This window comes from Psammomys obesus, unplaced genomic scaffold (genome assembly GCF_907164565.1).
Source record: "Psammomys obesus unplaced genomic scaffold, mPsaObe1.curated_primary_1811, whole genome shotgun sequence".
Taxonomy (NCBI): Eukaryota; Metazoa; Chordata; class Mammalia; order Rodentia; family Muridae; genus Psammomys; species Psammomys obesus.
In genome coordinates, this window is record NW_026591086.1 from 8,386,971 (window position 1) to 8,406,756 (window position 19,786).

Consider the following 19,786-nt stretch of genomic DNA (forward strand, 5'->3'; position numbering starts at 1 on the left):
TTTCTTTCTTTCTTTCTTTCTTTCTTTCTTTCTTTCTTTCTTTCTTTTTTGGAATTGGGGACATGCCTGCCTCTAGGCATCTGACTGTCCTGGTGTTTGAATTCTCTAACCTTGGATTTGTATGTGTGCTGCACGCCTGTTCATCATTCTCAAGTTGACATCACGTCCTGGCAGACACTGCGCATCTCATCTCCTTATCATCCTTTCCTGAAGTTTCTTATTCCCTTTATTACACTTACCAACCCTTTCAATCATTTTGTGTGTATGTGTTTTATTACCAGTTTTCCTGTCGCTGGAATGAAAGCCCGTGGAGAGAAGGGACTCCATCTTTCAAGGCCTTGGTGTGTAGTCAGTGCGTGAGAATATTTGTTTGTTTGACTGACTACTAGCTGGTGCTATTGGTAGAGAGCCTTTGTGTGCACATGTGGCAAATGGACTTGGGAGCAAGTGACCCATGGGCAAGAAGGGAAGGTTCCTGGCAAGAACGGAAGCTGACGTATCTAGGTCCCTATGACTTGTCACCATCTCAGAAAGCTGGGACTGTTATTTCAGCCACTTGTTTGTGCTTGGAAAGTCTGCCTTGATGGTTGAGGATGGGGAGGAGAAAGAGGAACAAAACTTGCCTGAGAATCCTCCTCCGGTGATGACAGAGCTACTAGCTGCCTTCTGCCCAGTTAGGACCGGTCAGTGGTGAGCAAAGTGTGCTAGGCACGTGAGCCGTGTGTCATGAGTGTGCATTAGCACCTAGACCTCATCTCTAGAAGTTGGGCTCAAATTTTGGAAAGCAGCTTAGAATCATACGGTAGGTGCAAAATCCACATGCCAGCCTTAGAGCCTGTGACTCAGTGGGCCTTTGGAGGACTGAGATTGTGAAGAGCGAGCACCTCTGCTCACAGCTAGTCTCCGGCTTTGGAGTGTGCACACACAGCTGTGACACACAATTTAAAAACGGAAAGTAGTGGCTTTAACGTGTCAGATCCAGAGCTAATGGAGGTGTTACCACGTTAGATACGTTTATGTAAGAATTGATAAAGAGTTCAAAGACTGAACGGAGAAATCTTAAAATTTAAGATGAAATTTTAAATCAATTAAAATTAAAGAAAAAAAAACCTAAAAGTTTAGGAAGATTAAAGAAAAACTTAAAATTTCACTTAAGAATGAAGGGAGTTAGCCAGGCTTAGTTCAGCACTGTAATCCCAACTGCGTGGGAGGTGGAGGCAGGAGGATCACGTGTTCAAGGGCTCTCTGGGATGTAGAATGAGTTCAAGGCCAATCTGAGTAACTTAGTAAAAAATGCTGGGGGAATAGCTCAGTAGCAGAACATGCACTCAACCCACAGTACAGAGTACTTACCTCCCATCCCTCCCACAATGCACACAAACGATCACGGACACACACACACACAGAACCCTTAAAGAAAAAGGAAACAAATAATTAAATATTAGTAGAAGTGATACTGTTAGCGACACTGATACTTAAATTTGGTGGGCTGTGCTTGGGTGAGGGGTTTGGCAAACTCAGCTCTATGTTAAACGCAGAACAGCTATTTAGGGAAGGAAGTTAGTTTGAAGGGTGGCATGCGGTGTGGGGACAGCCTGGTGCTGCAGATAGACCACTGCCTCAGGGAGGGGTGCTCCTGACAAGAAAAGAGAATTGAGGCTGGGTGTGGGAAGCAGGTGTGGAGCCTTTCGTGGTGAGGTCCACTACCCCTCTTCAGTCAGCCTCGTTCTTCTTTCCTTGTCCCTTGCAGAGAGAGGAAAAAGAAAAAGGATTTAAAAGAAAAGGCAAGATATGTCTCTGGGGGCTCGAGCTGCTGGTAGGAGAGACTGAGGTTTCAGAAAGTGTCAAGTGCAATTGAATCCAGCCCACTCCTTTCCCCTGGGCAGCTGTGTACCATGGACATCTTGGCCCATATCTACTCCTTTCTACAGGCCCAGGGGACTCACTTGCGCATGAGTGGCAACATCTGTCACATCTGCCTGTCAGGGACAGGCAGTCCTGGGTCAGAGGGCCTGGCATTCATTTTTTAGCTCTTAAGTCTCTGTTGAGGTCTGCGCGGTCTCAGCTATCTGCGCAGGGAATGGGTAGAGACTGAGAGGGCCTAAGCTTCTAGGATCTTCATCCTGTTGGCTGCTGTACATTTTTGTACAGCAGGGTGAGGGATCCTGGAGGGAGAGGTTTGTGTCTGGAATCCTTCTGGACTTCCTTTGCAGGCGGTAGGAGAGAGGCCTTGGGTGGGATGAAACTTGGTAGGTCGGAAAGAGGCACGCTGCGCCCCAAACCCGTCACCTAGGCTCGCACGCACCTGGCTGTGTGCTAAGCCCCATTCTTCGCACATGACAGATGCTCAAGTGGCTGGCTAGGCCAGTTCTGAGGGGGTGGCTTTCTCCACAGTGGAGCACCTCACCATCCCTTTGACCCCGCCCCCCTCCGGGAGACTCAGAGGGGGCATCTTCCCAGTATTCAGGCAGTTGTTGTTCACAGTGCTGTATTTCTTGATCTTTTTTTTTTTTTTTTCTAGAAAATTTACCAAGTTGAGGCCCAGGGGTTTCCATGTCCCACCTCGTAGCAAACGCTTTCACTATTCAAGCTCCAAATGGAAGCCACTGGGGCTATAATTACGCTGGCATTAGCTCTGAACACTGCCGTGAGGAGGGGAACAGAGCACCTGGGGGAACCTGGATGCAGCCACAGGCCTAAATTAGCTGTTGCTCTGCTTGCAGTTGTCAACTGCTCCTCTGCAGAGACCCCCCCCCTCCCCTCCTCCCTGGCCCCAGGCCACTCACTCTTTGCTCCTGCCAGCTAGCAGGCATCTAACAAGTGCAGGGAGGATTTTCTGGTATGGGAGCACACCCCCAGCCCGCCCCCTGCAGAGGCAGGCCACACCAGCCTTTGTGCTGACAGGCATCCCTGGGTCCTTTCGAAGCCTTCAGAATGGCTCAACAGCAGATCAGAGGATTGCTCCAGAGGTCAAGACTCCAGCATGGGCAAGTCAGTCCACTTCCCGACCAACCAGCCTCCCTCTGTTGTTTCCTTGCTCTTTTTTTTTCCCACTCCCCCATTTCTAGGCATGATTTTCTTTCTGTTCTTCTCAGCCTTTGTTTGACTGTCCCCTCTGCCTGAGACTTCTACTTCCTCCAACTCACTTTGTCAGTTTTAGCAAAGAAATTATTACATCTGTGTCTATCTAACTCCAGACAGGTCCTTTCTTCTCTGCACTCTGACCTCTTCCAGAAGAGCTCAGCATTGGCATCTGCAGAGATATATGGCTCTTCTGTCTCCAGCATTTTTTTTTTTTTTTTGCAAGGTGGCAGTCTAGTGGCTGGGAAAGTACCTGGTATGAATGTATGTATTATGTGTGGATTTATTTAAATTTGTATGTGGCGTATGTGTGGTGTTTATGTTTCACACACTCTCTCTGTGTGTATACACATAGACACAAGTGTGTGTACGTGTAGAGGCCAGATCAATATCAGGAGTCTTCCTCAATCACTTCTCCACGACAGGGTCTCTCCTTGGTCCTGGAGCTTATCAGGTGACTAGGCCAGCTGGCAATATGCTTCAGGGATCCGCCTGTTCTTTCACTCTCCCAAGTACTGAAGCCGTAGATACCCTGCCAGCCTGGCTTTCTCTCTCTTTTTCTTTCTCTCTACCCCCTCTCTCCTTTCTGTCTGGGTTCTGGGCATCCAAACTCAGGTCCTCAAGTTTCTGTAGCAGATACTTTACCTATTTTACCTATATCTCCTCAGCCAAAAGCTAGTTATTAGGAATAAATTAGGAAAATGAATCTCGATTCCTTTCTGCCTTAGTTTCACCTCAACCTGTTTCTTTTCTCCTTTTTGTCACCTCTCTTTTCCTCCCTCCACCCCTTGTGAGACAGAATCTCCCCCTATAACCCATGAGGACACGGAACTCACTATATAGTTGAGGTTGACCTTGAACTCAGGGCAGTCATCCTGCCTCAGCCTCCTGAGGGCTGGGGCTATGGAAGTGTGAGCCATCGTGCCCTGCTCCAATTCCCATTTTAAAGAGATTTCAACGTTTTCAGGGTAGTTTCACACTCAGTGCGTGACTGAGGGCAGAGGTGAGCTTCTCATCCATTCCCACTGCCAGGCTGTGCTTGCAGCGATACTCTGTTACCATCCAGAGTTTATAGCCTCTGGCATCAGGATCCACTCTTGAGTATTTCTTGGGCTTGGATACACGCACAGCACCTGCCGACCATTGCAGTATCACGTGGAATATTTCACTGCCTTGATAATACCCCGTGTTTTGCCTACTCACGCAACCCTCCCCCCAACCACTGATCTTTTTACTGTCTCCATTGTTTCATGCCTTCCAAAATGTCACGTTCTCAGCATGTTATGCCCTGCTGCTTTCGTGAGTTTCTCATGGTGTGACAGCTCATTTCCTTTTATCAGCAAATAATCTTCTGTTGCCTGTACTCCCTTCCTCTTTATTTCACCACAAAAAGAGGGTACATTGCTTTTCCTAGTATTACAAGGTTGCTGATGGCAAAGCACTGTTAGAGTGGATGGTTCACTTCCGATCTCTTCTACTTCTGCCTTCTGATCCCTTCTTGCCCAGGCCACCATTAATACTTGAATACAAATAGAATCTTGTTCACTCTTACCTGGTTTGGGTCAATTTTGCTTCCTTCAATATATATATATATTCAAGCATTTACTATAAGCCAAACATTGTTCTTGTTACATTTGTTCTTTTTTTTTAATATTGAAAACTTATTGAGTATTCATGTATCAGACATTTGTTACATGTAGGAAAGCATGTTCTCAGCAACTTATGCCCTGCCTTATTTTAATACAAGAAATGAGTTCAGCATATACACTGTGGCTGCTCCTATTGTGTGCAGTGGGGAAAACAGACCGTCTTGGGGGTTAATGCAGTGTCAGAAGTGCTGTGTGGCAGCAGGTGAGAAGAACTCACAGAGAGATCTGAGCCAGCTGATCACTATTGTTCTTTGATCATTGAGGGAAGAGGTGAGCCTTGTGGGCCGGGAACACATCAAGTGCAGAAGCTCCAAGGCCAGGCCACCATTGGCCTGTCAGTACTGGAGTAGAGTGACCAACAGGGAGGAGGACAAGGAAGAGGAGGAAGAGGAGGAGGAGGAGGAGGAGGAGGAGGAGGAGGAGGAGGAGGAGGAGGAGGAGGAGGAGGAAGGTTAGACAGAGCAGTGCTGCCTAAAAGAATTGTAGCACACCACGCAGATGAAATTCTGAATGTTACTATGGCCAAATTAAAAGGAAAAAAAAAAGACAGGTGAAATTAAGTTTGATACTATGTTTAACACTCCACATCCAAAATATTATCCATTCAACAGGCAATCAAAGCAAAGAAATTATTACTAAGATACATTTTTGCTTAATAAGATATTAGAATCTGATGTGTGCTTCCTAGCCTTCCAGTTCAATGTCCAATAGTCACCATGCTAGACAGTACAAATACAGAACCTTGTAGCTCACGCTAAAGCCACAGAGTGAAGGCAGCGGATGTCCTGGAACACTGGAATTACATCTCCGTGCCTAATGTTCTTAACATTCACACTAGTTGTTGCGATGAGAGATTATTCTGGGGTTTTGTAAAAACGGGGAAGGGGGGCTGGACATGGCAATGACCACCATGAGGAAGGTGGTATCGGCAGTGAGAAGTGGTGTATTTTGGGTGTGTTACTCCCTGGTTTTCCTGATGTGCTCTGTGGTTTGAGAGAGGAGTCGTGGATGGAGTAACGGCTTTGGCTGGAGCTTGGTTGGTGTGGCTCTTTACAGAAGGATAAAGTTGACTGTCAGTTGAGCCACTTGGGGTCTGGGTTTGACCCGAGGGTGTTGGGCTTTCAGGTGGTATTGTTGTGTAGAGGCAAGCAGATGAGAGTGGGGTTTTTGAGAGAGGTCTCAGGGTATGGATCTGTTTGATGGTGGTTAATGGCATGAGATGAAATGAAAGGTGCTCAGAGAAGAAGGCTGGGCCCTGGGGAGCACAGACAAGAACCAACAAAGCAACCTGAGCAGGGAGGTATCAGGGAGGCCAGAATGAAGATGATGGAGAGAGGAGATTCAGGTAGATGTGAATGAGTTGCTGGGTCCAGGGCTACTGATACACCAGCTGGAAAGGCTAGGCCTGCTGGTGACAGGGGGAAGGGCAGCCTTTGGGCTGATGTGGTTCTTTCTGAGAGAAAATGCAGGAGAACAAGACACAGATGGGGAGACAACTCTTTAAAGGGGAGCCAAGGATGGGATGGCAGTTTAAGGAAATCACATGACCATGAGGAAGCCCCCTTCCTCTCTCACTGTCTCTCAATTAAAGATAGCCAGTCACGAAGCCAATAGGAATGTTCTAGAAGGCAGGGCAAAGAAAGTTGCAAGACAGAGAAAGTTACAAGTGATTTCTCATGCTAACAAAGATGTTCTGCCATAGGTCCTATTTTTGCAGACAAGTAAACTGAGGCAAAAAAAAAAAATGCCCCTACATACCTGATGAGTAGCTGAGCCAGGACTTGAAGCCTGGCTCAGTTCTACAAGGCCTAGTCTGGGCTTGGTTCTGTCTCTTGGCTTCCTCTCTGGGATGGTCAGCTTTTTCTTAGTACTTTTATGTGCAGCGTGGCACCCAAAAGAGGACTGTGCAGAGGTGAGTCTTTATAGATGTTTAGTGAGCAAGCAATCAGGGGACCAAGGACTGCATATGCAAATGTTGAGTCACCATAGCCATAGAAGGGTCATGCATATGCAAATTCTGAGTCACCAAGGATAGCCACAGAGGGGTCACAGCCTCTACAAGCCTGCTTTTGATTCTTCCATACGCCTTGGCAGGTTCTTGTATATAGAGAGACAAACAGGCAAGGTTGAACACTGCAGGGTGGAAGGGCTCACCTCTGGCCTAGGCTGATTGTTCTCTCTGGTATATGATGGTACTGAGTTACCGGCTTGTGGCTCTACGTTTCTGTCAGTGTTCTGGATGATACTCACTCACAATTCGTTTTCTTTTTACCTGTAAAACACAGGTTGGGTTGGATGACCACCCACCTGGCTCCCCAGAAACCCTCAGCTGGGCAAGTTTAGATCGGGGTCCTATTCTTCCCTATGCCTGTTATCAAGTTGGACACGAGAGTCTCTAGATGGAAGTGGGCTGGTGGTGGAGTCAAATGGTTTCTGTGACTGTTATCTCCTTGGTACAATTAAGTTTTGTGAGGATAGTTACTACAGAGGAGCCTTGTGATTCCTGGAAACCTGCTGTGTACCTCAGACATCTCCTCACTGTATGAAATAAGAAGCCACAACACCAGGACAGGAGAGCCAGGCCATCTGCCTCATGTTTGGTCATACATCCAGCAGTGTCAGAGTTCAACCTGGGGCGGCCTTCCCTTAGAGGTCTTATGCTTCCCTTTCGGTGGCAGTGGCGGCTACACCCACCCTGGATACAGGAGAGATGTTTTGGTGGTTAAAAGGGTAGGGATGAGGAGGGTGGCTGGGATGTTGCTTGCATCCCTGTTGGCAATACTCAGTGATGGGTGTTGTCTGCTCCAAACGCTAGTGATACCACTTCCCCAAAGTCCTGCCGAGCTGTGCTTTTTGGGGAACAAGCAACAGGGGCTCCTAGTTATGTGATCCAGACACATTATTTCCTGGTCCCCCATAAACAAGGCTATGAACACCCACTTCCATGCTTTTGAAGCGAACAGCCACCTCGAAGTGTTTGAAGCTGGGTTAGTCTGTTTTAAGACTCTGGATTGAGAGTCTCCTTCTGAGTCACTCCTTGTGCACCCCTTTCCTAGGAATCTCACATACTCTGGGCACCTGCATATTGACATCTTCAGTGCCTCTTACAGTCACTCGTTCTTGGAAATGATCTTTATTCTGAGACAAGGAGCTGGCATACGAAAGCATACTGATCTTGAGTGGCCATGTGTGTCCCTCCTTCTGTGCCCGAGTGTACTTCTGACGTGTGTTCCCCTTTGTCCTTTTCAGGGACAGGGGCAGACCCGGCGGTCAGTGCCAAGAGCAATCACTGTCTGGATGCCGCCAAGGCCTGCAACCTGAATGACAACTGCAAGAAGCTTCGCTCCTCCTACATCTCCATCTGCAACCGTGAGATCTCTCCCACCGAACGCTGCAACCGCCGCAAGTGCCACAAGGCCCTGCGCCAGTTCTTTGACCGTGTGCCCAGCGAGTATACCTACCGCATGCTCTTCTGCTCCTGTCAGGACCAGGCATGTGCTGAGCGTCGCCGGCAAACCATCCTGCCCAGCTGCTCCTACGAGGACAAGGAGAAGCCCAACTGCCTGGACCTGCGCACCCTGTGTCGTATAGACCACCTGTGCCGGTAAGAGCTGCTGAAGCTACGGTCGTCCGCTAGGGGTGCTCTTGTGGTTGGGCTCTGCGGCAGGGCCTCTTGGATTATGGTGAAGGTGTTGAGAAAGGTTAAAAACGATTGGTAAAGGACCAAGTCAGTTGTCACCTATTCATTTCATTCATCCATTCATCTGTCCATTTATAATGCACTTATCCATCCGTCCACCGCCCAGTTATTTCATTCAGCATGGGTTTATTGTGGGCCTACTCTGTTTTCAGCTTCATGCTAAGTACTTCAAGGGAAGCCAAAACAAACTACCCAAGGAACTCTAAATTTCAAAAGATGAATTTCTGACAGGAGGAAAGGACCTTCAGGGGTTTTTGTTCCACTTTAAGGGAAGCCTATGCCTACACCCCAGGAGAGGAATGTGATCTAAGAGCCAGATCACTGCAGATGGAGAGCAAGGCCAAGCTAGTGTTGGGTGAGGACTAGGTTCTGGAGTCTGACAGTGCCAAGTTCAAAACCTGACTTTACTTTGCCACTTACAAGCTGTGTGCCTTGGAGCTTTTTTTTTTTTTTTTTTTTTTTAAGCTTTACTAAGTCTTCATTGCCTCGCCTGTGAAAGAGGAATGAAATAATACCACAGCATTGTCGTGTACAAGATTACATGTCCAAAGCTCACCACAGAGACTGGCACAGAGGAAATATATTTAATAAGTATAGCCTAATGGTTAAGTGTGGGTTTTTAAAATTTAGGAGGAGAAATGGTCCCAATTCAGTGGAACATGGCTGCAGCTCCCAGAAAAGGGAGCTCAGGAGAGGGCCATCTGCCTAAGTCTGTGAGTCCTGAGGGAGGTCATTGAGTTGATGAAGGCTTGAGAACTGAGAAGGAGAGGGTCCAGGAATGAATGTGTCTGGAGGGAGTTGAGGGAGAGCTTGGGCTTATGGGAAATTCAGAGGTGGGTGATGGTTGCTTGCTGGAGAAGGGAAGGTAGCAGTGGTCTCAATTGTCTTCTGTGTTTCTGGACATTGTTGCGAAGGCCTCCTGCTTGTAACCCACTAACCCTGCAGAAAGTCTCTGAGGTAGGCACTGTTGCCATCTTTGAAGGGGAGGAAGACTCTTGCCCCGAGCCATATAACACAGACATTTTATAGCTGGGATCGTGTAACACTTTTTCATGCCACTATGGCTGCTAAAGTGTGCAGCCTGGATGACAGCAGGCATATCTCCTTGGAATAAGGCAGTGGCTGCAGGGATAAAGCAAAGTGGAATGTCTCACTGAAGATGGTAAATAGATTTGACCGGACTGGCTTTCTCTGAACCTGTCTGTGTTCAGAGTGTGGCCATGGGGAGGTACTCAACAACACTTTAATTGGATGGGTGTGTGGCTGGCATTTGCATGTTCCTAGCTAAATAACGATGGGACATTGCAATTGTTCTGTGGGGATGATGTTGTAAATGCAGCGTTGGATGGGCCAGAGTGACCATTACTGTCCCCGGCAGCATCTGGGGTACTTGCGCTGGTGATTCCTGGGCTCAGTCATGAAGCTGGTGAGAAGGGATTGAGAGAGGTGTTCTTGGGCACTTGCTTATGATTAAAGCCCAGTCATGGGATGGGGAGGGTTAATGGAGGCCATGAGAGAATCCAGGCTGGAGGGGTCCACTGACTGGGGCATTGTCTGCGGTCAGGAGATAAGTGGAGCCACTGGTGTGGGAAGCAGGCTTGACTGTACTGGAAACATCCAGGCATACATAAGAGAGGGACAAAAACTACACCCAAAGACAGGGAGGCTCAGGAGGTCACAGGAAAACCAGGAAGTGGAGACTTAGAGTCCAGAAGAGAGGGGACTCAAAAGGGCAGGATCTGCCAAGCCAGGTGCCTCAGACTGTGCACGTATGTGTCTGTGGGTGTTGAAAGCCAGTTGCTGTGGCCCAGGGTTGGTGAGGAGCTGGAAGAAGAGGCACTGGGTTTAGACTATTTTCATCAGGTGGGCAGAGGGCTGAAGCCAGAGCCTTCAGGAGGACATAGGATGGAAGATAGTATCTTTTGGACCCTGGAGAACTGGGCCTGTGTGCAGCTGAAATGTGAGGCTCTACTTTTGTTTGCTTTGGGAAAAAGAAAAAAGCTCTCACAATGTTTAGAGAAGGGATTGAACAGAGAGCTAGCTGCAGGGCTCGGGAAAGCCTTGTGAAGAAATGGACATTTTGCATCTGCCTTTTTTTTTTCTTTTCAAAGATATACATTAGACGCAACAAATGAAAGAATTTGAAATAAGCCTGTGCCTGCTACAATAGAGGGGTTGGCAGTGGCAACCAAGAGCCCTAGAAGGCAGGAACAAGCAAAAGCCTTGACTGCATAAGCTGGCAGAACTCTGACCATCAGTTCTGATCTTCCTGGTGACTTGGATTAAGGGGAAGCTGGATGGATCATGTAATTCCTAAAACACCACTGAAGGGAGCATGCTAGTTCTTAGATGGAGACTTGGTCCCCCCTGTGAGCTAAATGCTTAACTGAGCTTGCCAGACTCTGTCATACACAATAACTTGTAACAACAGAACAGAGGAACAGCCTTGAAAGAGCTGGTACAGAGCAGCATGAATACAGGCTCAGGATCCTGTGCCTACAGGTGGCCCAGGCACATCCAGAAAGCCAGCAGGCTGTGGGGTGCTCATGCAGGTCAAGCTACTCAGCTGTCTGAGCTAGGAGTCTCCAGCAGATAAGAGACAGCACTTTCTCTTGCTTGTCAGTGTTTTGTTTTTGAGGAAAGATAGATGGCCCATAGGACATGTGTTTCCAGTGTTGAAGTCAGGTGTGACTGGAGTGTTTTGGTGGATTAACCTACCTATTTAAGGAAACAGAAGGATTTTTGTTTGCTTATTTTTCTGGAGATGGGGCAGCCAGGAGTAGGAGAATAGTGTGGGGAAGCAGAGCAGATGTTTAAACACCATTATGCATTGTGAGGTTCAGGTTGGAGGATTCTGAGGAATGAAGGACTGATCAAGAAAATGATGCCCTTGAATTGGTCTGTGGACTTCAAGGACCACAGTTCTTAGGGGTCTGTAGACAACACTGTATTAGGATTATTGGCTTACGGACATGACCTGATTTGTCAGGCTTGGTGTAGAAAGTTCATGTTGCCCCAAGATGAGGATTATGTGAGCTCATTTTTCCAACCAGGATGTTCCAACCCATCTTTGCCTACTTTCCATCCCACTTACTACACCATCCAGTATGCAGATGTAACTTGGGGTCCTAGAGAAAGAAGGGCAAGAATGAAGAAAGAGCCTGCGTTTAGGATGGGTTTGACAGAGGCGCTGTGGGATGTCACAGCACAGCCGAGTTCCCTGCAGAGGACTCAGCTCTCAACTCAGAGCTGAAGTTTTAGGTGTGCTGGGAGACATGTGTGGGGGAGACCTCAGAGCCAGATGTGGAGTGACAGGCAGGTGGTAGATGGAGAGGGTGGTACTCCAAATTAGAGACCTGCATATGTTCGCCTCAATAGCCTCCTACTGGGCTATGTCCTTTCCTGAGCTCTGGGTTTCTACACTGATCAAACAAAGATACTCATTCAAGGCATCTCTTGGGCTCTTTTCTTATTTCCCAGATCTGTGGACTGGAATCTTTCCAGGTGGATTCTAGGATGTTTCCTATTGCTACTGGGGTCAACCTCAAGGACATTTCTCCCCAAGGTCTTTTCAGGGTGGGCTTAGAAGGAAAGAGGACATTATCTTCTCTCTAGCTCCCACAGGTCTGAATTCTGAGTCATGCTTCACTGCCCAGCAGACCCTGGTAGCCCTGTTGGTGCTAATCACAGCTCTATGAGGTTAAAGATGGCTGGAAAGGGCAACTGGAGAATATCAAGTTGGGCTTGACTCTGCACTGTGCCCAGGAAGGAGCTCTGTGCTCTTCCTTTCTCTAGTTTGGACTTTTCCAGGTTTCTAGCTTCTAAAATGGGCACCCAGGCAAAAATCATATGAAAATAGTGGCACCAATGTCAGGGGGTTTGGAACAGGAACTAAAGACCCTCTCTTTTTTGGGTATTCAAATTAAGCTAGTTAAATGGGGATAATGGAAAAACATCTTTGGGGATTGGGTCTTTGGAAATGGAGTTCCCATCCTCAGAAACCCCAGAATCTCCCTGTCCCCATCCATGCTCTGTTTCCATAGCATTCAGTCATGACTTAGCCCGTCCTGTTCCATCAGCTGGTCTTCCTTCTGTGGAGGGAGGCCAGGTATCCCTAGGCTTCTTGCTGTGTTCTTGGCCCCGAAGTACTGGAGTGGAAGGAAGCAGCTTTGCTAAGGCCTAGGTGGCATGACATGGGAGCTGGGAGGCTGGCTTAGGAACAGCCTTGAACTTCCCCTGTGTGAGGTACAGTAGATTCTGCTGTGCTGTCCTGTTAAATGTCACTACCAATGAGATTTTGTAGGTTTCCCTTGATCTAGCATTTGAAGAAGTATTAGTTAAACAAGGATATCTGCTAGCTGGGCCTTGGAGTCATCGCCGGTGCTTCTGAATCCTCCCACTGCTCTGTTGACCTGCGTCAGATGGAACTTCTGGAAATTTTCTAGTGTACTCACAGTGTATGTGGGAGCGAGGTTGTCCCTTAAAGAACTCAGGCTCTGTTCTTCGGGTTTGTCCCCTTCCCATCCCGGGGCTCAGGGCTGTGGACTAAAGCTAACTGAAGATCTAAAGATGATTTAATGATCTCATCTGATAGGGAGCCTGGAGAGCGGGGGACTTTTTGGAACAAGTCTGTGGAATCTGACTGGATTTCTTCCAGGTTCCAGTGGGTCATGAGCTTCTTTTACATTTTTGAACACAATTGTTTATATCTTCTCAGCTGGCACTCATTGAAAGGATGTGCTCAGTTGCATGTGTGCATGCGTGCGTGCGTGCGTGCGTGTGTGTGTGTGTGTGTTTGTATGTGTGTGCACTCGTGCGTGTGTGATGATGGTTGTGAAGTCGTGGGGAGGATAATTGCTTTCTTGCTAACTACCTCTTGCAGGCCGCATTTGGAAAAGGCCTCCTGAAGTGTTCTATTCCTCCTGGTCTGCCAGGAGGCTATAAATAACTTCTTGCTGGACCCATGCCATCAACAGAGCTGTGATTTAACCTCTGGGTGCTGAACCTGTGCAGAAATAGACTCCAGCCTGGGGCTACCCCGACAGTCCTGGGCCACTCTTGTGCTGTGGATGCTCTTTGTCGTAAAGAAGAGGGCGGCTGGAAGATGGAGTGGAGGAACCTCCCTCTCTCAGGCTGTTCTGAACTGGGGTTTGATTCTTGACTCCTTGGAATGTGCTTTTCTTTGACTCTGCAGGATCATCGCTGGCTGGTGTGTTCAGGAGACCATCTCTAATCAGTAACAAAATACTATTCCAAAGGGGTAGGGATGCTTAGGACTTCCAAACATTTACTTCTCTTTAAAGAGAAGCCCTATGTATCTTGATGTGATGTACTAAGTTTTGGGTGCACATTTTAGAGAGAACCTTACTGTGTTCATTAGATTCTGGAAAGGTCCTTAGGCTTCCTAGAGCTTAAGAATCTCCATCTTTTCTGGAAATGCCAACAATTCCCTGGAGATGGATACAGAAATTCCCCCTTGATTTGGTAACAGAGGGAGCTGTTACTGACTAGCGATGTCACTGGCCTGGGAAGGTTAGGTTGGGTCTTGGTTGGAATCTGGCCACTCATTCTTAAGGCAATTGCCTCTAGCAGGGAGAATGGGGGGTTGTCTTGTGGCCATTCTTCAGCCATTTAATAATGCCCGTTGATCATTCGTGTTGGGCCTGGCTTTGTGTTAGAGTTCATGAGTAGGGAACCAAAAGTCATTGGAGTCTTATGGCATCACTGTATTGGCAGGCTTTGCAGAGAAAGTGAAGACCTCTATCTTTAGATGAAGGCATTTTTCATTAGGCTTTTGTGGAAACTCTAGTTTTTCTCTGCTGCCTCCCAGGTCCACTCTGGCGGTACTAGAGAGCATTCCTCTTAGGGAAGGTGGGATTCAGTCTCATTTGGGGGCCTTTCTGGCCTGGATCAGAGAAAAGCTTCACTGCTGAGATCACCTGAAAAGGGAGTTGCTGTGGACCAGCAGTGTGTGTGTCTTCTTTGCCCAGCAACTTTGCTCCCACAGGACCCACGTAGGCTCTCATGGAGGCCCTGCTCATCTTTATTCTGGGTCAAGAGAAGGGCTCTTCCTGGAACTTCATCTCACATGTTGATACAAGGCAGAAATGTTGAATATTATTTTACAAAAGGCCCTGGGGATAGCAACTCAGGATGCTCCAGCCTAGATACCTAGATTACATGATAGAATCTGCACAACTTCCTGCTGTGGCTGCTGTTGGCCTAGCACTCATTAGCGGGTGTCTTTAGCCTTCCCCACCCATTCCACATTCCAGGCACCTAGGCCCCCCAAGACTCACTCCCAGCACGGATGAGGCATGGCCCCTGTGCGGCGAGCAAAGGCTCTCACTGAAGAGCTGTGATTAAGGACCTACTCATCTCCGGGAATGGCAGAAGAGGATCCACTCAGGAAGAAGCTGTCTATGCTGGGAGAGTTAGGATATAAGCTCTATGTGGTCTGTTCTCATGGGGGAGAGGGGGAGGGAGGGTGAGAGAGAATTAGGCCACTAATCCTATCATGAGTAGTGCTCACCCTCATGACTTTTAACAGTACTCACCCCCAAAAGCTCCATCTTCAGAGTCCACACTGGGGTTTAGGGTTTCTACAGAAGACTTTTTAGACTTAAATATAAGCCTTCAGTCCTAATACTTCAACCCGCCCTGCAGTAAGCCTGTCTCCTCCTCACTGCCTAACCCCCACTGGCAGATGGCTGCGTGTGGACTTTCTCTTGATCTCCTATGTATCCTTCACTTGGTACTTGCTGTTTATCTTCTTGATTAGATTCCCCACCTTTTTTGTTTGTTTGTTTGTTTGTTTTTGAGACAGGGTTTCTCTGTGTGTAGCCTTGGCTAGTGTCCTGGACTTGCTTTGTATACCAGACTGGCCTCCAACTCACAGAGATCCACCTGCCTCTGCCTTCCCAAGTGGATTTCCCACGTTTTCATATCATTATGTTACCACTGTGACATTTTACTGATTTAATGAGTCTGTGTTGTGGCCCTGCTCTGCCCCAGGCACTGTGCTAGATAAAGAGGTACCTTGGAGGTCACAGTAGGGAGGACCCCACCTAAATGGAACACACAGTCTGGTGGAAGAGACAGTGGATAAGTAAGCAGACAGCTGTTATATCCAGGTTGAACATCCCATATCTGAAAATCTGAAATGCCAGATGCTCCATAATTGAGACCTTTTTGAATAGCAATGTGACTCCATAAGCAGAACATTCCATTCTTGACCTCAGGAGATGGGCTGCAGTCCAAACCCAAGTGTGCTAAAAATACCTCAAAAAATATCTCCAGGATGTCTGTTTAACATGAACATGAAACAAAACCAAGTTCCCTTTTGGACTCGGGTCCCATCCTCATTATGTCCTAGTATCTAAATGCAATTGTTACAAAATCTGAAAGCTGAACCACTTCTGGTCCCAGGCAATTGGATAAGGTATATCGAACCTTAACAGAATAGCTACAGTGAACAGGATATAGAAATAGAGCATCATAGGAACAGGGAGGGGGTACCCTTATCTGGCAGAGGTCAGGAAGACTTATACATTTGAACTGAAACCCCAGGCTGCTGAGATGGCTCAGCGGGTAGAGGTTCTTGCCACCAAGCTCAATGATCTGAGTTCTATCCTTGGGGGAAGGAGAGAGCTGACTCTGCAAGTTGTCCTCTGGTGTCCAAGCATGTACCCTAGCATGTGTACTCCCTCCACAATAACTAACTAACTAACTAACTAACTAACTAACTAACTAACTAACTAACTAACTAACTAAATGAAACACATTAAAAAAATAAGCTGAGACATGAGGAGTTACGGAGCCAGAGTGAGACAGACCTACAAGAGGAGGAGTTTCTGCAGAGGGCGTGTCATGCACAGAGGCTGCAGGAGGGAAAGACTTAACATTGCCAAAAGAAGGGATGTGCCTGGAGCTTAGTGGCCTGGGGTGCTGTTGTAAGGAGGCAGCCTGTGGGCCCTGGAGAGCAGCTCAGACTGATTCTGGGGACAGGTTGAGAGGTGCTCTTGAAGCTGAACAGTTACGTCACTAAACCCGAGTGAGAAGATGACTGATGGGGGATCAGGAGGGGCACAGATGACTGCAGGACTCTGGGCTCAGAGGGCTTTTGCACCACTATGTCAGCACTGATGGTGATGAATGCTTGGCCGGAGAGAAGTGGGTAAGGTAGGGAGACTTTAGAGATAGGTTTGGGAGTAAGGGCAGTGGACAAATTCCAGGATGACCCAAGGGATACATATATTCGGTGGCATGGAGCCACTTTTTCAGAAGGGCAAAATCTGGGGTTGAAGGCAGATCAAGAACTCTATTTGGGTCATGGTTGGTGTTTGGGTGCTTCAAGACATCTCTGGTGCTTGACTGGGTTGGTAAATTCTGGGGGTTATTAGCAGGATGGTGATATTTTAAACCGGGGGATGGTAAATTCCCCTTGGTGGAGAGTCCAGTGAGAGAAGAGGCATGGAGGATGTTCTTGGCCTGCTAGGTACCTGATGAATGTTCGTCATTCATCTCATGAGGTCCAGCGTTTAGAAGAACATGTTCTGGCAAAAAGCAAGTGGACAGAGGTGCTAGATGCTGCTGAGATGGCCACAGGGTGTGGACACTCAGGGAACCTTGTATTTAGAAATGCAAAGGGCTGGGGTGATGTTTTTGTGGAAGTTTTGATAAATTGGTGATTCCAGAAACCTGCTAGCTCCTTTAGTGCTAAAGAAAGTCATGTCATTTGGTCCTAGCTTGCTGGCATAGATGGTGGGGGGATGGTAAAAGGTTTGCCCTTCTGTAGAAGGATGGATAGGGATAACCAACGTTGGGTCTGGGAAATGTGGTATGAGATGGAGGTAGGCAGGGGGGTTCTTAAACCATAGGCAATCCCAGGTCTTCTACCTTGGTAATCTGCAGGTCCAAGAACTACAGCCAGAGTGGCTTAGATGGAGTCAATGTGTAATCCTGCTGGACCACAGCCTTGGTATAGATGAAGGACCTTTTAGCTCTTTACAATGGCTCAAAAGGTGGTACACACTCACTAGAAAATATCCTTAAAATTTAAACCTGGGTTTGATCCTGTCTGATGATGCTGGTCTGTGGATACTGAGCCACAGCTCCCAGTCATTCCTGGGAATGCAGTGATGGGCAGATAATTTCTCTTCTGATGGGTGCTTCATCAATAAGCCACATGAGGTATTCAGCACTGTATTATAAAGCAGGCTTTATGTTAGGTAATTCTGCCCAGCTGAAGGGTAATATAAGTTCTCTGAGCACGTTTAAGGTAAGCTGGGCTAAGCTGTGATGGTCTGAAATACAGCTTGACTTCTGATATTCCATCCTATGACTGGCTTATGGGGATATAACTGCATTTTAAGTTGAAGAGCAAGCATGCTGCAATTCAGACTCCAGCGTATCCCTACCTGCGCTCTGAAGGTCCTTGATATGGTCCTCAATGACTTTGCCTCTCCTGCTCCAGGCCAGAGTCCTTCGACTTTGGAAGACATCTGTTTCTGGGTCACTGCTCTGGTGGTGGTCTCTACTTCTCAGCTCTTGTAGTCGTCCACAAGGAGGCATTTAGTGTTTGGTTGAAGGCGTTTGAGTGGTTTTTCCAGGGCTCTGGTGATGGGACTTTCTCCAAGGTATTCAAGGATGGGATGTGACATTCCTGTCCCCAACATCAGGAAGGCATTGAGGTAGCCTTCACCTCCTGAGTACCCTGCTGAGCATCCCCCCATCTCCAAGCCGAGCCCTGCTGTCCCTGAGTTACATGCCAGCTTTTAGGTCTCTATCAGTCGCCTTCACATTGCCATGATGCAATATTTGACAAACAAGCGAGTGATTTATTTGGCTCATGGTTTTAGAGAGCTTCAGCCCATCTATGTGAGGAAGGCATGATGGACTAGTTCACGGCAGTGGGAACATGTGGGCAGAGGCTGTTTACCTCATGGTAAACCAAGAAACAGAATGTGGCAGGAACTAGGGAACATCACCCTCAAAGACCTACCCCAAGCCTAAAGCCTCCCAAGATAACACTAGCAGTTGGTGAGGAAGCTTAAAACAAAACAAAACAAAACAAAACAAAACAAAAAAAAAAAAAAACAAACCAAAAACCCAAACCAAACAAACAAAAAAAAACCCATGAGCTTATGGAAGCAGCTTTAGATTCAAACCATGATAGGGTCTGTTTAGGGGTTGTCTTACGAGACTCCGAAGCCTTTCACCAGTAGTGTTGCTATGGAAGGTTCTCTGATTTGTCTGAACATCTTAGGCTGCTGGTGACACTCACCTGCCTACTGATGAATGGGAACTCTCTATGAGTCACATAGAAAAGTTTGCAATACCTGCTCGCATCCTTCCTGGCTCAGGTCTTCCGTAGATAGTGAGTCTTTTCTGTCCTTGGGGGATGGACTTTGGGGACCAAGATCTGCTTAAGAAATGATTCAGAAAACTGCATCATGAGTGGGTCAGACAGCCCTGGGTTTTGATCATGAACTGCATGAGTGTGCAGACTTTTTTTTTTTTTTTTACACTGTTTGAAGAGCCTCTGCCTGGAAGGACAGAGGAAATGGATCTGAGGATTTGGATTTCGCTTTGGGTATCTAAAGGCACTGCTAGGTTAGTTCGGGCTACAGGTGGAAGGCTGGCAGGGTCACTAGAATCTCTTGGAGGTGATTTCTTTCCTTAGTTTTAAAGAAGTAGTTTCCTATTCTGAGGTGACCCTTCTGTTTCTTGCAGAGGGAATGTATCAAAGAGGACTGTTACAAAAGAGACAAGGGGCCCAGCTTATCCAGCCCATCTGCACTTTGCTAGCAAGTTTAAATTTCTCTGGAGAAGAATGAGGATCATGAAGTATTTAAGCAGGAGGGTAACATGACCCAAACTGCCATTTTGGAAAGATGCTGCTGTGATGAAAGAGTTGGGAGGCAGGAGACAGGGAGTCCAATAGGAGACCTTCCTGTAATGGGTTTGAGATAAGGGCAAGCCATGTTGTGAATGAAGAGAAACTGGCTACAGGGATGACTTAAGACCCTTTGGGGGTTGGTTTCGGAGGACTTATTGGAGGCAGACAGTGAAGATGAGCCCAGAGGCTCTAGCATGACAGTTGGCTGGTTGGTGAAGCCGTCACCTTGAGAACAGAAGAGGAGAAAAGGAATTTGCTAATGAGGGAGGGATGTTTGGGTTTCAGAGCTGTTGCTTGAAAACCTTTGAACGTGCAAGTGTCAATGTCAAATACAAAAGGTATTTGTTATCCGGAGTTCAGCAGAGAGGCAAGGGCTTGGGTGGAGATGATGGGATTATGGGCAGTAAATCATGAAAAGCTGTGAGCATCGGCCTGGTGGATGGGCACGTAAAAAAC

At 47.4% G+C, this 19,786-nt stretch overlaps 1 protein-coding gene across 2 annotated transcripts in view; it reads left to right on the forward strand.

Annotated features, from left to right (window-relative positions):
- The window catches only part of Gfra2 (GDNF family receptor alpha 2), a 95,581-nt gene that overhangs the window by 28,251 nt on the left and 47,544 nt on the right, over nucleotides 1-19,786 (forward strand). For both annotated transcript variants that reach the window (XM_055609929.1, XM_055609930.1), the window contains one exon: nucleotides 7,980-8,334. In XM_055609929.1, coding sequence (XP_055465904.1) covers nucleotides 7,980-8,334 — 355 coding nt within the window. The remainder of the gene's footprint in view (nucleotides 1-7,979; nucleotides 8,335-19,786) is intronic.